Below are 12,710 nucleotides of genomic sequence, written 5' to 3'. Positions count from 1 at the left end.
ACGTCAGTCCCGTGTTGGTAGTTTTGCAGTCTCTCTAGAGCCATCCTCAATCTTTACTCCAACCCATGAGTTCCAATTAAATAACCGATTTGCTCTAAATAATGACTCCGTAATCCCCAGTAAACACGTTTTGTCCATAAAATAGACCAATTTACTTTGTCAAAGGTCGACAAAAAATCTAAAAACAAACAGCTGAGACCCTTCTGGGCAAAACTGTTCAGAGAATATATATATCAAAAAGATCATTTCACTAGAAAGTAACCGGAGGACACAGCGGGGGCATTAGCAAAGTCCAATGTGGCATGGCGCGTTTCGGCAAGGTTTGCCTTTCTCAAATTCCATAGATACCGGAAGTTTGACTCCTCCCTCTTTTTGAGTGTGTTGAAGTACTCCCATTGGTGAGAGTCCGGCAGGCCCCAGTTTTTCAGTTGAGCATTCCTGCAGCCCTGGATGATGGACTACAGTTTCCAGCACGCAACAACATTGGGTAAGTATCTCCTGTGGGCTTGAATGGATTCACAATAAGCGCTGGCGTTTCTGCCAAAAAGAGTTGGTGTCTGTTTGTAAGTCTTGATGAAATCTTTGCCATGACTTAGCCTGGGTCCCCAGACACCCTGCCCACTTTCAAGCAAAACACAGAACTGTGAAACGCTGATACAGTGATCGCGATTCTCCATGATGTCACGGACTGCACATCGCAGCAGTAGCATGCATACATTGGTCGCAGCAGTCAAGAGGCTATCCACTCCTAGGGGTCTACTCCTTTCATGCCAATGAGGACTCTGGCAACTTGTAAGGCGAGTAATCCAAACGTGCCACTGGCAAGCACGTTACACATCCCAAAACTATCACTTCATTCGAAAGTAACCGGAAGATACAGCGGGGACATTAGCAAAGTCCATTTATTGACATAGATGTGGTGTGACGCGTTTCGGCGAGGTTTGCCTTTCTCAAATGCCATAGATACCGAAGTTTGCCTGAGCCTTCTTTTTGAATGTGTTGGTATATATATATAATGAAAAATTGGAGACTACGAGCACTTCACTAAAGAAAAAAAGCTTTGTGTGTGGACACTCCTCACTTACTTGCAACATCCTGATTACATATAGTTTGGAGGTATTTTATGACAACTCCTGCCACAGCTGGCTGATTTTACACGTTTTGATAACATCTACATTTCTGACATTGGTGTAATTCGTAATAACATAACGTATTTGTAACGCACATGTACACTGTGAAGGTTATCTCGAAGCTGAAAAAACAGATGTTTATGGTTACCTAACTCAATGGTACCCATTTTAAAATCGACCTCGAAAGTATAAAAGGCTATGTGGACCAGCCAAAATTCGAACCTGGAATAATTTGGTCAAACACAATCTCTGGAATGGCTGCATAAATCCACTGGGCCAAAAGACACAGTAATCTGCCAGATTATTCATATTTTTGAACAGTGATACTCAAAGTACGCCATGGGGTGGGAGGCATGTGGCCCTCCTGATTTTTACAAGAAGCCCCTGGTTGGACAGCAGCACTAGGCTGCTCGTTCCTTTACAAAGCACTAATACTCATTAAGATATTAAATAACGGGCAAGCATTCATTTACAGTCGAACTGAAGTAAAAAAAAAAAAAAAAAAAAAGCAGTGAAGCAGTCCTGCATCATAACTTTAAGAGCACTCTAATTTTTAAAAACATCTTGCAAACGTGTAAAAATAGGGTTACGTCCCATCAAAATACAAAAAAGTGGATTACATATACCTGCTGAAACATTTCACCTTAGAACATTGCACTTTTTTTTTTTTAAGACTTTTCAGACATGAATTCAGAAACATTCATACCTCCTCACCCTCACAACAATGCCAATAGGAAAAGTGAAATAAAACAATTGCCTATGATCACACATTTTAGTCAAGTGCTGAAACTGGGAAACAGTACAGGTTCAAGTCAACCACTAGATGTGCATGCGTCGCTTTTCCTACGCCGTCCTTACATCTCCCACGCTCTTGCCCGCCACCATGCTGGGATCAATGCGGCCCTCGATCACATCACAGATTAACCTTTTGGTCACTGAGTAAATGTTTGCGAGTACCCATGTTTTAGAACAACGTCTTGGAAGAAATGTACCTATGTTTTGGAGCCAAATAAACGCTACTGTACCCTAAAACAGTGGCCAGTTAATGAGCGGTTGATAAAATGTTAACACAAGTCATGGAATCAATTCTTATCACTGTAGGTCGCTAAACCACAATGGTGCACTTCTCGACAGTGAAATAATGGGGGTGGATGGATACTTTTTAGGATTTCCTTAAACAATTTCGTGTTTTTTTTAACACCAAAATCAACTGATTTGATTTCAAATATAAATAAATCATTAACAATAGTCTAATGCTCACACTGGCTACTGTATGTTCTGCAGAACAACCCCTATCCGATACCCGAGAGTGTATTTAAAAGGATCTCTCAGGCGGTGCGAACCTGGTTATGGGAGGGACGGTCCCCAAGGATAGCTCTACATAAGTTGCACAGGGGAGTGTACAACGGAGGGCTGGCAGTCCGAATGTCAAGTTATACTAATGGGCGGCACAACTACAGGTAGTGATTGGGTGTATGCGGACAGGAATGAACCAGCCTACAGGGTGGACAGAATGGTTATGCCACGGGGCACTTGTGAGGCTCTGCTGTATGCCCGAAGACCCCAGAAGGGGTGGCCAGAACATACAACGGTAGTCGTCCACTGCTGGCAGGAGGCAAATCAGCCCCTGGGCTGGGCTGGCAAGCCCACCTGGACAACTCCACTTTGACAGGGAGACCTGTTGAGGGAAGTGGCGACACTATCAGGGTTTAAGGGCTGGCAGCAAATAAGCATTGACTATCTGGGAGACCTCTGGAAGGGAGACACCATCCGCCCTTTCGAGTACCTCCAGAAGGAATACAATTTGCATTCCTCACAGAGATATCGGTATGTGCGCCTCCAGTATGCCCTCCGCTCCCACATACCTAGTGGCATAGAAGTCCTGGAGTATTACCCGATGGAAGATAGTTTGTTGCAAGACCCAATCGAGGAGAAACCCACATCCACCATTTACCGAAAATTGATAAACAATATACCAGATCCATTTGTCATTCTTAGAGCGGCCTGGTCCAAGACCTTGGAAGCCTTGATGAGGAGGATTGGCAGGATGTGTTCCAGGGGCCTAGGGAAATCGCTATCAGATCTAGGTTTCGGCTAGTACAGTTCAAAGTCCTCCATCACACATACTATCCTCGCACCCACCTTTATACATGGGGGAGGTGTCTATTGGCGCTCTGTGTGCAGGACTGTCAACAAGAAGGCTCCTTCTTTCATATCATTTGGGAGTGGCCGGTGATCAGTACATTCTGGGGGAAAGTTACATCCACTATGTCCAGGGTTGTGGCTACTCCTGCTGATTAAAGCGGACAGCGACTGGTCGAGGTATGTTGAGATATTGCCGGCCCTGGCGGCGGGGTAGCGAAACGGAATATTGCTAGGACATGGGGGGTGCGGGCGCCCCCTTTATGAGATGATTGGCAGCGGGACCTAGACTGGTGTCAAAGGGCGGAAGAAACTGTATATGAAAGACATTTGTGATTCCCTGACGTGCAACTCCCGACAGGTGTCTGTATTGTTCCCTAATGTGCTATTTGTATACAGCATTGTATCGTATGGTCTTATGAGCATTGTTAAAATAAAACAAGATTAAAAAAAACAAACAATAGTCTAATGAACAGATGTAAGCCGTGTAATTTTACAAATATCCTCTTAGGAGTGTACTGAACAGCTAAACATGGATGCCAGGAGCTTAATTCAGATATGTAAATTACGATGCTGGGCTATCATTCATTGTCTTTAAAAAACAATGATGCAAAAAAGGAAACAAAAACAATATGTGTCTCTTCTTTTATCTATACTTTTCACATCAGTCACGCTGCAAAACAAAATATAAAAATAATACAACACCAACTTAAAGCTACACGCAGATTGCTGCCATTTTTTCTAAAGAGTAGAGGCCCAATTTATTATATTTATTTATTTATTTTTTGCACTTATAATGCGCGCAGATACCCACAAAGGGTTTCCCGGCGCCAGGACTGAGAGGCCGAAAACACAGAAAGCAACACGGTCAAAGACCACAATTATTTATTGAAGAGCCAGGTTTTAACGTTTTTCTTAAAACTGGCGAGGTTTTCCTCCTTACGTAGGGCTGAGGGAAGGGAGTTCCAAAGGACTGGTCCCAGATGGGAAAAAGATTTTCCCCCCACTCGGGCCAGTTTAAATCTAGGAACCACAAAGTTTGCTCCATTTGAAGAACGGAGGTTGCGTGCAGGAGCATAGGGCCTAACCAGTTTTTGCAGGTACTTTGGTGCGGTCCCTGCCTTGATCTTAAACATATAAGTCAAAGCTTTGAACCGGACCCGGTTCTCAACTCTGAGCCAGTGCAGGTCCTTAAGGTGCTTCGAAATCCTTGCTGTCCTAGGGATTTTACACAGCAGCCTGGCTGCGGAGTTCTGGACAAGCTGAAGCCGCCTAATCACGGCTAAGTTGGAACCCAGGTATAAGATGTTACCGTAGTCAAGCCTAGATGTAATCAGTGCATTGACTACGGTCTTCTGGGTATCCACAGGCAGCATCCAGATAATCTTCCGCAGCCATTTGAGGATAGTGAAGCAAGTACCAGCCACTTTATTGACCTGCTGTTTCATCGATAGTGAATCATCGATGCACACCCCTAAATTTCTGACCTGGGTAGCCGGGATGGGAAAAGCACCCAAGGATGGCGGCCAATGGATATCCTGCCACAGATCTCTGTTTTTACCTAGGAGAAGGATCTCCGTCTTCTCACCGTTGAGCTTCAGCTGGTTCGTTGACATCCAGCTGAAGACTTCGTGAAGACCTAGTTTCAGCGCAGAGGGGGATGAAGGCTCTGAGTTGGTAAGAGAAAAAATAATCTGCGAATCATCCGCATAGGTCATGAGTTCTAGACCTACTCGCTCTGCTAGATCGGCGAGAGGGCGGAGATACAGGTTAAAAAATAGCGGACTCAAAATTGAGCCCTGAGGCACGCCATGGGGTGAGAGAAAGGTGTCTGTCTGACTGAGCCTGCGAGGACGAGATCTGAAACGTCCGGTTGCTCAAGTAAGACCCAATCCAATCCAGCGCTGTCCCTCCGACACCATCCTCACTCAGCCTGGTAAGCAGTCTGTTGTGTGAGATGGTGTCGAAGGCTGCGCTTAGATCAAGCAGGACAAGCGCAACCGTTTGCCCATCATCCAAGAGTCCCCTGATCTTCTCGGTGACTCCCAAGAGGGCGGACTCGGTGGAATGGCCCGCCCTAAAACCTGACTGACCAGAAAAGGCTTCTGGGTTTAAGCACATGACCACTCCCAGTGTTAGGGATAACAGCATAGAACGGCGGACTGCATGTGCATGCAAAGGCTTTCGCAATGGCTGAACCTTGCCTATACTGTATAGATCAAATATGACTCAGGCAATTACCACATTCAAAGCACACTTACTCAAATATCCGTAACCAGTTGATTCTCAGTGCTACTCTTTGACAAAAAGCACCATTCAACGAGAGACAATCCTTTACGTTCTTTAGAGAGCTGCCACTCTGTAAAATAGCTCCCACAGCACAATGACAACCAATTCTGGTCTGAACTATAGATTAGACTGTTTAAACTCAGTAATATAGTTTTGTTCAAATGAAAGCAGATAGAGTGTATGTAGTACTCAGTCCGGGGCAGACCCCAACTCGTATAAGACTGCAACGCATAAATGGGTTACATCGTACTGATCAACATAGCAAACTGGTGGTGATAATAACCCCCTGACAAGACAAAAAGACAGAGGATTTTCCGAAAACAGAACAATTAGTCCTCATGGACATGACGTAGACAGAGCATCCACATGGTCCTGAAAGTCCACACAGTGTACAAAATCTGAAATATATGTGGGGATGACTAATGTATGCAATCTGAACCTACTCAAGAACAAGGAGATGTTACTCCGAATTTTCCATTTACAAAAATGTTTCTTTCAGCACTCTAGTTCAGTATATTGTCAAAAGAATCACCCCCAGATACCCGTGGACCCTTTAAAAGCCGCTGTTCTGCCAATCAATCTCTCCAGGGAAAAGTGGGAGTGAATGGTGATCGAAGGAGGATAATGAGATCATAGCCAGGAGAGAGAACCTGGTAATAAGGTGACTAAGCCCGTGTTATCTGGGACACCACTTTCCTCTCTGTGCATCAGCTAATTTCTCAACTTCAACAATGACTCAGATGGCAGACTAGAATCCACTGCGCCCATGTTAAAATGTTACCCAACTATAGCATTGATTCAAAGCAATAGCAACCCTAATGGATAAAATTACTAAATTAGCAATGTACAGTATTACAAGGAAAAATGAGCGCCAAAACTTCGACAAGGACAATTATATGAAAGTGGGAAAAAGAGTAAATGTGCAAAATATAGAAACAAAGGACTATCGTACATGGCTAATCTGTACCGAATGTGCATTGTGCCGACTATTATAAAATTAATAAAATGTTTTACCTGTAAAAAAAAGTACTTTTTTTTAGTACAGTATTTACCTTAGGAAAAATATTGTTAGATACCTTAAATGAGTGCAGTTCTTTGCAAATTGGTTTAAAAAGTTAGGCATTCTCTTCCAATGCAGCTGCTAGCAGAAAAAAAAACTCTAAATATGTTTTTAGGATTTATCAAAAAAAAACATTGACTTGAAACAAATTATGGCTGGACACAAATTATGTTAAGGAGCACGTTCAAAAGCTGGGGGTCTTCAATCATGTATATAAAAATCAGCTTACATGGACAACCATTTTCTTCCAATTAGCACACAATGTCATCACGCCCAGTAGGTGATACGTTTTTCAATTTACGTACAAAACTTACATGCAATCATCTGATAAAATATAATTTAAATGTCAATAGTGTGTCTCACTGAAATGTAAATAGTGTGTCTCATTGATCTCGAGCTAAAGCAAAAAAAAGGTACTAACCCAAAAAACAAAACAAAAAACAAGTATAGCACAACACGAATAAGATAATACAAAATGGAACAAAAAGAAGAAAAAAAATACAATTGCAAATACACATCATACCTGCAAAAACTAACAATTGAAAGGCTGAGAAAGTCCACAAAAAGTATGTTTAAACTAATTTAATAGAAACCACTTTAAAATAAAACAGGCAATAACTGTTTACTGACGATTAAAAGTGTAAGAAGTTCTGTATCATTCACACAAGTTGAGAGCAATTTCTAACTTGGTGCACTGAGGCTGGGGCATACCGATTTTTAGGACCTATTCCATTAATTACTACTGCCTTACAATATAGTACCGAAGGTGCCATAAAACCCCTAGGAGCCTTCGCTAATCCAAACAACAATACTTCGCCAAACAGATATTTCAAGCGGTGTGCGGGCTCAGAGATGTTAAGTTCATTCGGGGTAGCTTTTCTTTAAACTTGATATGCTGCAAAGAAGTAGGAAAAAGGGAGGCAATTTATCTTGAAAGTAAATTAAGATTTACTTCTGCGCCAATTTTTATAATGCTTAAACGTCGGCTTTAAAATGCTACATGCCCACAACTCTGAGCAGGGTAATAACCACACCAAGAAGGGAGCTCTAAAAATACTTTTACTGGTGTTCATTAGGTTAAAGAAAAATAATAGCATCGCCCTTACACCAAAATGATATTCAGTGCAACCATACAAACCGTGGAGACATTTTTCTTTTTAAACGCAACCGCCCAAGCGCTCAAAATTAAACTGAGCCAGGAACCACATAGCCAACAAATGTCTGCCACTTTTACAAAAAAACACTACTGCAAAAGGGACTGGTGAGAGAGGAGCAAATTAAAGTCACCCAACAAAACTGTTGTCACTACCGGAGCTTGCCAGACACTGACAGCACATCACTGCTTCTAATGTGACCAGAGCTTAATTTTTAAATTCACTGGAAAACTTGAAAGTTCTCCATTTCCGAGTTTGGTTCTTCTATTTCGGGGTAGATCAAAGTTTCCAGAAAGCACAGTCTTGCACATGATGTGGTTGACACCAATGCAGTTGGCCTTGCACTAGACATCATCATAAATCTTTATTTCGGTTTTGCATCTAAACTAATACAATCTCTCAGTATTGCTAGGTTAAACTCAGTCTACCTCATAACCCAAAATGAGATCAATCTTTACTATCATATGAAGAGTTATAGTCATCCAATGCACATCAACAGCCCCGACGTTCAATTGGTGTATTAGCCATCAACTCTGCACACCCCTGTTTCGGGGGGAAAAGGTCTACCTTTTGAAGTCTGATGTGAGGATGGCAATGTACAAGTTGAAGAGCAGGGGTCCCAACTCCATTTGCCTATGCAGCACTAGCTGGTTGTCCAACCCTAAAACGTGTTCCTATAGCTCGACGCCCAGGGCATATCGTTTGGGACCAAGGGAAAAAGTTTTCAAGTGTATTTTGTCCTTGGGACAAGCAGGCCTAACCCGCTACAGCACAAACACTTTGGCTGGATAAAACGAATTCAAACATCAAGCACAACTCAGTCAAAGAACTCAAATCTATTTTCTTCCATGGACCTGCGAATCTTTGCGGAGTCACTTCACCTTCCTGTGTCTGTTTGCTGTAATTGAGAAACTGTAAAAGGTTTCCCATCTTCACTCAAAAATCATATTGCCATGTCCAAGTAGGTTTTAAAAAAGTAGCACTAGAAAACACACTGAGCTAAAACAAGTAATTTGGTGCCCTACTGTGCAAAAAACGCATTGATGGCCTTAAGATGCCAACCACTCTGCAATGAGCAAGTTAGAAACCAAGCATGCAAAAGTGTGCATTCCACTATACAGAATTGAAATGTGTAAATCATTCATAGAATTTTCAAATGGGATCGTGGAAACATTAGTTTTCCTAAAGAGAAATGTAAACAAAACATTAACTAATAGGAAAAATACATTTAAATTCATTTTACTGAAACGCAAAACCGGCCATCAGCGAGTGTTTACAGTGTGGGGGACCATCGTGTAAAGTTGCGGACACAACAAAATGCACTACCTTGCTTTCTTGTGAGAAGAACCAGGACACTGTGCAGCGGCCAGATGGCTACATAGCACTTAAAAGTACGACGGTGGTCTAACAGCTAGGAGAAGACTGATATACAAGCCTGCACAGCACTGCACTATAAAGCACACCTTCTGTAGTTTTTCCAGTGTTTTCGAACTCGACTCAGGCAAAGTGGCATTACACACCACACTGAGATAAGATAAAGGTCAAAATTGTAGTCACTGACACGAATTGCTCACTACTATAGAAAATAGAAGTGTTCCCATTAATTCTAATACCACAAAATGGCAGAATATAATACCAGGAAAATGTGCTGTAGGACACTCAAGGGGCTAGCCCGATAGGAACACAAATGCATCTACTTAATTCATCTTCACCACTGGGTGGGAGTATGAACAAGGGTTCCAGACAAATAGAGTAACTCTTGGGTATGTAAACCTGTCGAAAGAAGCACTTTTAAATTATCCTCCTTAGAAATGTAGCTTACACAATCTTTCTAAAGGCACCCAAGAGGTGACAGATTCTTCCAACAGTGAAAAGAAAGCTCAGTGCTCGTCGAGACCCCTTTACCGTCAAGCAATGGGACAAATAAAGCATATTTAATTACCTGTAATTACATTGAGAACACCCAGAGACCAATGTATATACCTACGACAGCAGTATATTTAATACTGTAAAGAAAATAACGGGTTAATCAAATAGTATGCACCAAACAAAAACTATACATATGATATAAAATGTGTTATGTAAACACTCAGCAACTTAAAAACATAACAAGGCAATGAACACATTGCAGGAATCATTAGTATATTCAGTCCATATTTGCGTGTAAATACCTGGTTGAGAAGGTATTCCCCACCTGAAGAGCAGGCCCACAGAAGACACCATATTCACCAGAATACATGTGTCTGAGGTCACCTTCTAGCATCCACACTGTCTCGTAGTGTCAGCAGTTCCCTGTCTAACATGCAAGAGTCTGATGTAGTAATAGTAGTATTTACCAGGGAATAAATGGGGCCCTCTAATATTATAGCCAAAACTAGTCCTTAAAAACAATCACATTCTCTTATACCTGAAATCTACACCATCACAATCTACCTGCACTGTACAATTTTACATGAAGTGGTTCATAATTGTACAGTGATGCATGATGGGAGACGTGACTGTTTTTAAAGACTGATGAATATATCTGTTTTCAATTCTTCTGTGGTTGTGATTGGCTGTGTTTAGCTAATACATGCTTTTTAATATTTAAATATATAAAAAAGAGGTTCATATGAATGTAATAACATTTTACTATATGTGTGGTACCCATGGTAACTGTTTACTTTGGGCTCAGGATGGTATTGGAAATGTGTTATTGCTGTTTCTCCCTACTAAGCACCAACCCCTAACCATTTTAGGAACTAGTACGCACGTGTGCGCTGCTTCTGCGTTCTTTTACAATACAGTTCAATAATTAGCTTCTTTCGTTCTAACTAATTTAGACAAATGTATAAGACGGGTCCAAAACATCCACCGAATAACTGATTCGAATACTGTTCTTAACAGAGAGATCCACATAAAAGGAGTTAGAGACAATGACATAAATAACTAAGACCATGAAATAAACATAAGGAGCAGGTTATAGGATAACAAATAAAATAACTGTTGTGTCATCCAATCGGTTTCGCCTTTACTAAGCAACGCAAGTTGGCAGTGTGGCGGCTTGATAGAGAGCTTTGTCTTACTAACGGTACTATTTAGGTATGAGGACAGGAAAGTCCTACAGTCCTCTGCCTCAGCGGTGGGTGACTGGCGCCCACCCGCTGTGGGTGCTAAACTGCGCTAGGACCTCTTACCCAAGAAAGTGGAACTGAGGGTGGTAGGAACTCCTTCTGCCATGGGATGATGGGAGGTTGCTGTTGCGTGCCATTTAGAGATAACTCCCATTTTAGCACGCTGGACAGAGATTAACTGGACGGTTGCTTGAATTACAGTAGTAGGCCTGTAATATCACCAGAGCTGGATGGCCAGCCGGAGATTGGTCGCCTCCATAAAGGAGGGACTGACAACTTGATTATCTGGGCACGCTACACAGGTGACAGCAGTGCCCACTTCCTGGGATCGAGGGTATGGTCTAGTTGAGTGCCTCTTACACATGCTAGGTAGCCATGGGACTTCTGAACATCGGTTGTAGGTTGGGGCGTTGATAGGCGCATGTGTGCAGTACCCAGGTGGGCTAGATGTCCACCTGCGTTCAAGGTGGGCTGAGGGGGATATGGAGACTTGGGCCATCGCTGGGCAGAGGTTGGCTGACTGGGTGTGGTCCGTGAGGGAGTCCTGTTTCTTACCTGAGAAGACTGGACAGGGGGTGGCTAGAACCTCCAGCGCTGCTGCGCTCCCCGCCTCGCTCTCCAGATCCACCAAAGCCAGCGGACAGCCTCTTTCCAGACAGCAGCTTCTCCACGGCCGGCAGGTTGCCAGTGCGCGCGGCCTCCAGAAGCTCCTGTTCCTTCCCCATGGTGGGGCCTCCCGTGGCCCCTTGCCCCGGGATCCCCCCAGCTCCCACGCTCCACCGCTAGCCCTCGGCCAAACTTTGGTCTCTGAGCGACCCCGCCTCCGTGAGCACCTCGAACACACCCACCGGTGTCACGTCATTTCCGACATGCGTGCAACCCCACACAACCGAGCGCGATTGGGAAGGAAGAAAGATTCAGTACGAGCAATCAAAAGAAAGAAAGACTAAACTAACAGACAAAGACTTACGAAAAAGACAAAACCATGAACCATCGTGGGAACAGGCCATGTAAACGCACGAAACCTCGCTTAACTGCAACAACGTAAGAATATCAAGCAGATGACGTACTAAAACAATATTTATTCCTCTTTTTTTTTATTTAATCAGTTTTAATAGAAATCTTTGGTGGCCCCAAATCAGCGTGGTAAAGCGGATAAGCCAATAACGAAACAACCATGGATCTTCAGATAATAAACAGCAGAGATTTGTTTAATAGACAATAAAATAAATAAAAAAATAACTCTGAGCATGTTCAGTGTGCCTACAAAGCATGGATCATCAAAGGGAAAGAGTATTAGCGCTTTTCCTGCTAATGTTAAATATTAAGCGTTCATGACGACCCAGATCATTAAGCCAAGAAGAGTTTTGTTTCTTCTTAACTGGCTCAGGTCAACACAATTGTAATTAAAATTACATTGTATATTGTAGAACAATATGTAATTTGTATTTTTTTCCGTTTATATATAGCGTGAATTCGACCCGAAGGTACTAGAGTGCTTTACATGAGTGTTGCTTGGGGACTCGCTGCCTGGGTCCATCATAATGCAAAACAGAATACATGAACAGTTTCAAATGTAAACCCTGTGCGAGGAGCTCGAGCAGTGACCATACAAAAGGTAAGCAAACCACATTGTTGTGTTGCCCACCGGACTGGTAGCCACAAGGAGGGAGTTATGTTTTGGGCCTAGGGGCGTATTAATAAAGGACAGGAGACAGGGTGTGAGTTGCTACTAGTTTCGCCTCCGTAACCTGAATGGGGTACGTGAGCGCGCACCTAACTTTTATTGAAGCGAGGTCACATGACCCCTACGTTACTTACG

The 12,710-nt window shown here is 42.8% G+C and overlaps 1 protein-coding gene across 21 annotated transcripts in view; it reads right to left on the bottom strand.

The window, feature by feature from the left end:
• Positions 1-11,748, bottom strand: part of ANKS1A (ankyrin repeat and sterile alpha motif domain containing 1A) — a 1,080,152-nt gene extending 1,068,404 nt beyond the window's left edge. For 16 of the 21 annotated variants that reach the window (XM_078644282.1, XM_078644295.1, XM_078644294.1 and 13 more), the window contains exon 1: positions 11,444-11,745. In XM_078644282.1, coding sequence (XP_078500408.1) covers positions 11,444-11,613 — 170 coding nt within the window. In that variant the 5' untranslated portion in view covers positions 11,614-11,745. Of the gene's footprint in view, positions 1-11,443 lie in introns of all 21 variants that reach the window. The other 5 variants (XM_078644289.1, XM_078644292.1, XM_078644288.1 and 2 more) reach the window with 1 other exon arrangement.
• Positions 11,749-12,710: the final 962 nt, after the last annotated feature.

Source organism: Lissotriton helveticus, chromosome 5_1, assembly GCF_964261635.1.
Source record: "Lissotriton helveticus chromosome 5_1, aLisHel1.1, whole genome shotgun sequence".
Taxonomy (NCBI): domain Eukaryota; kingdom Metazoa; phylum Chordata; class Amphibia; order Caudata; family Salamandridae; genus Lissotriton; species Lissotriton helveticus.
The sequence above is the reverse complement of the archived record's forward strand: the minus strand, read 5'-3'. Positions and strand labels throughout refer to the sequence as shown.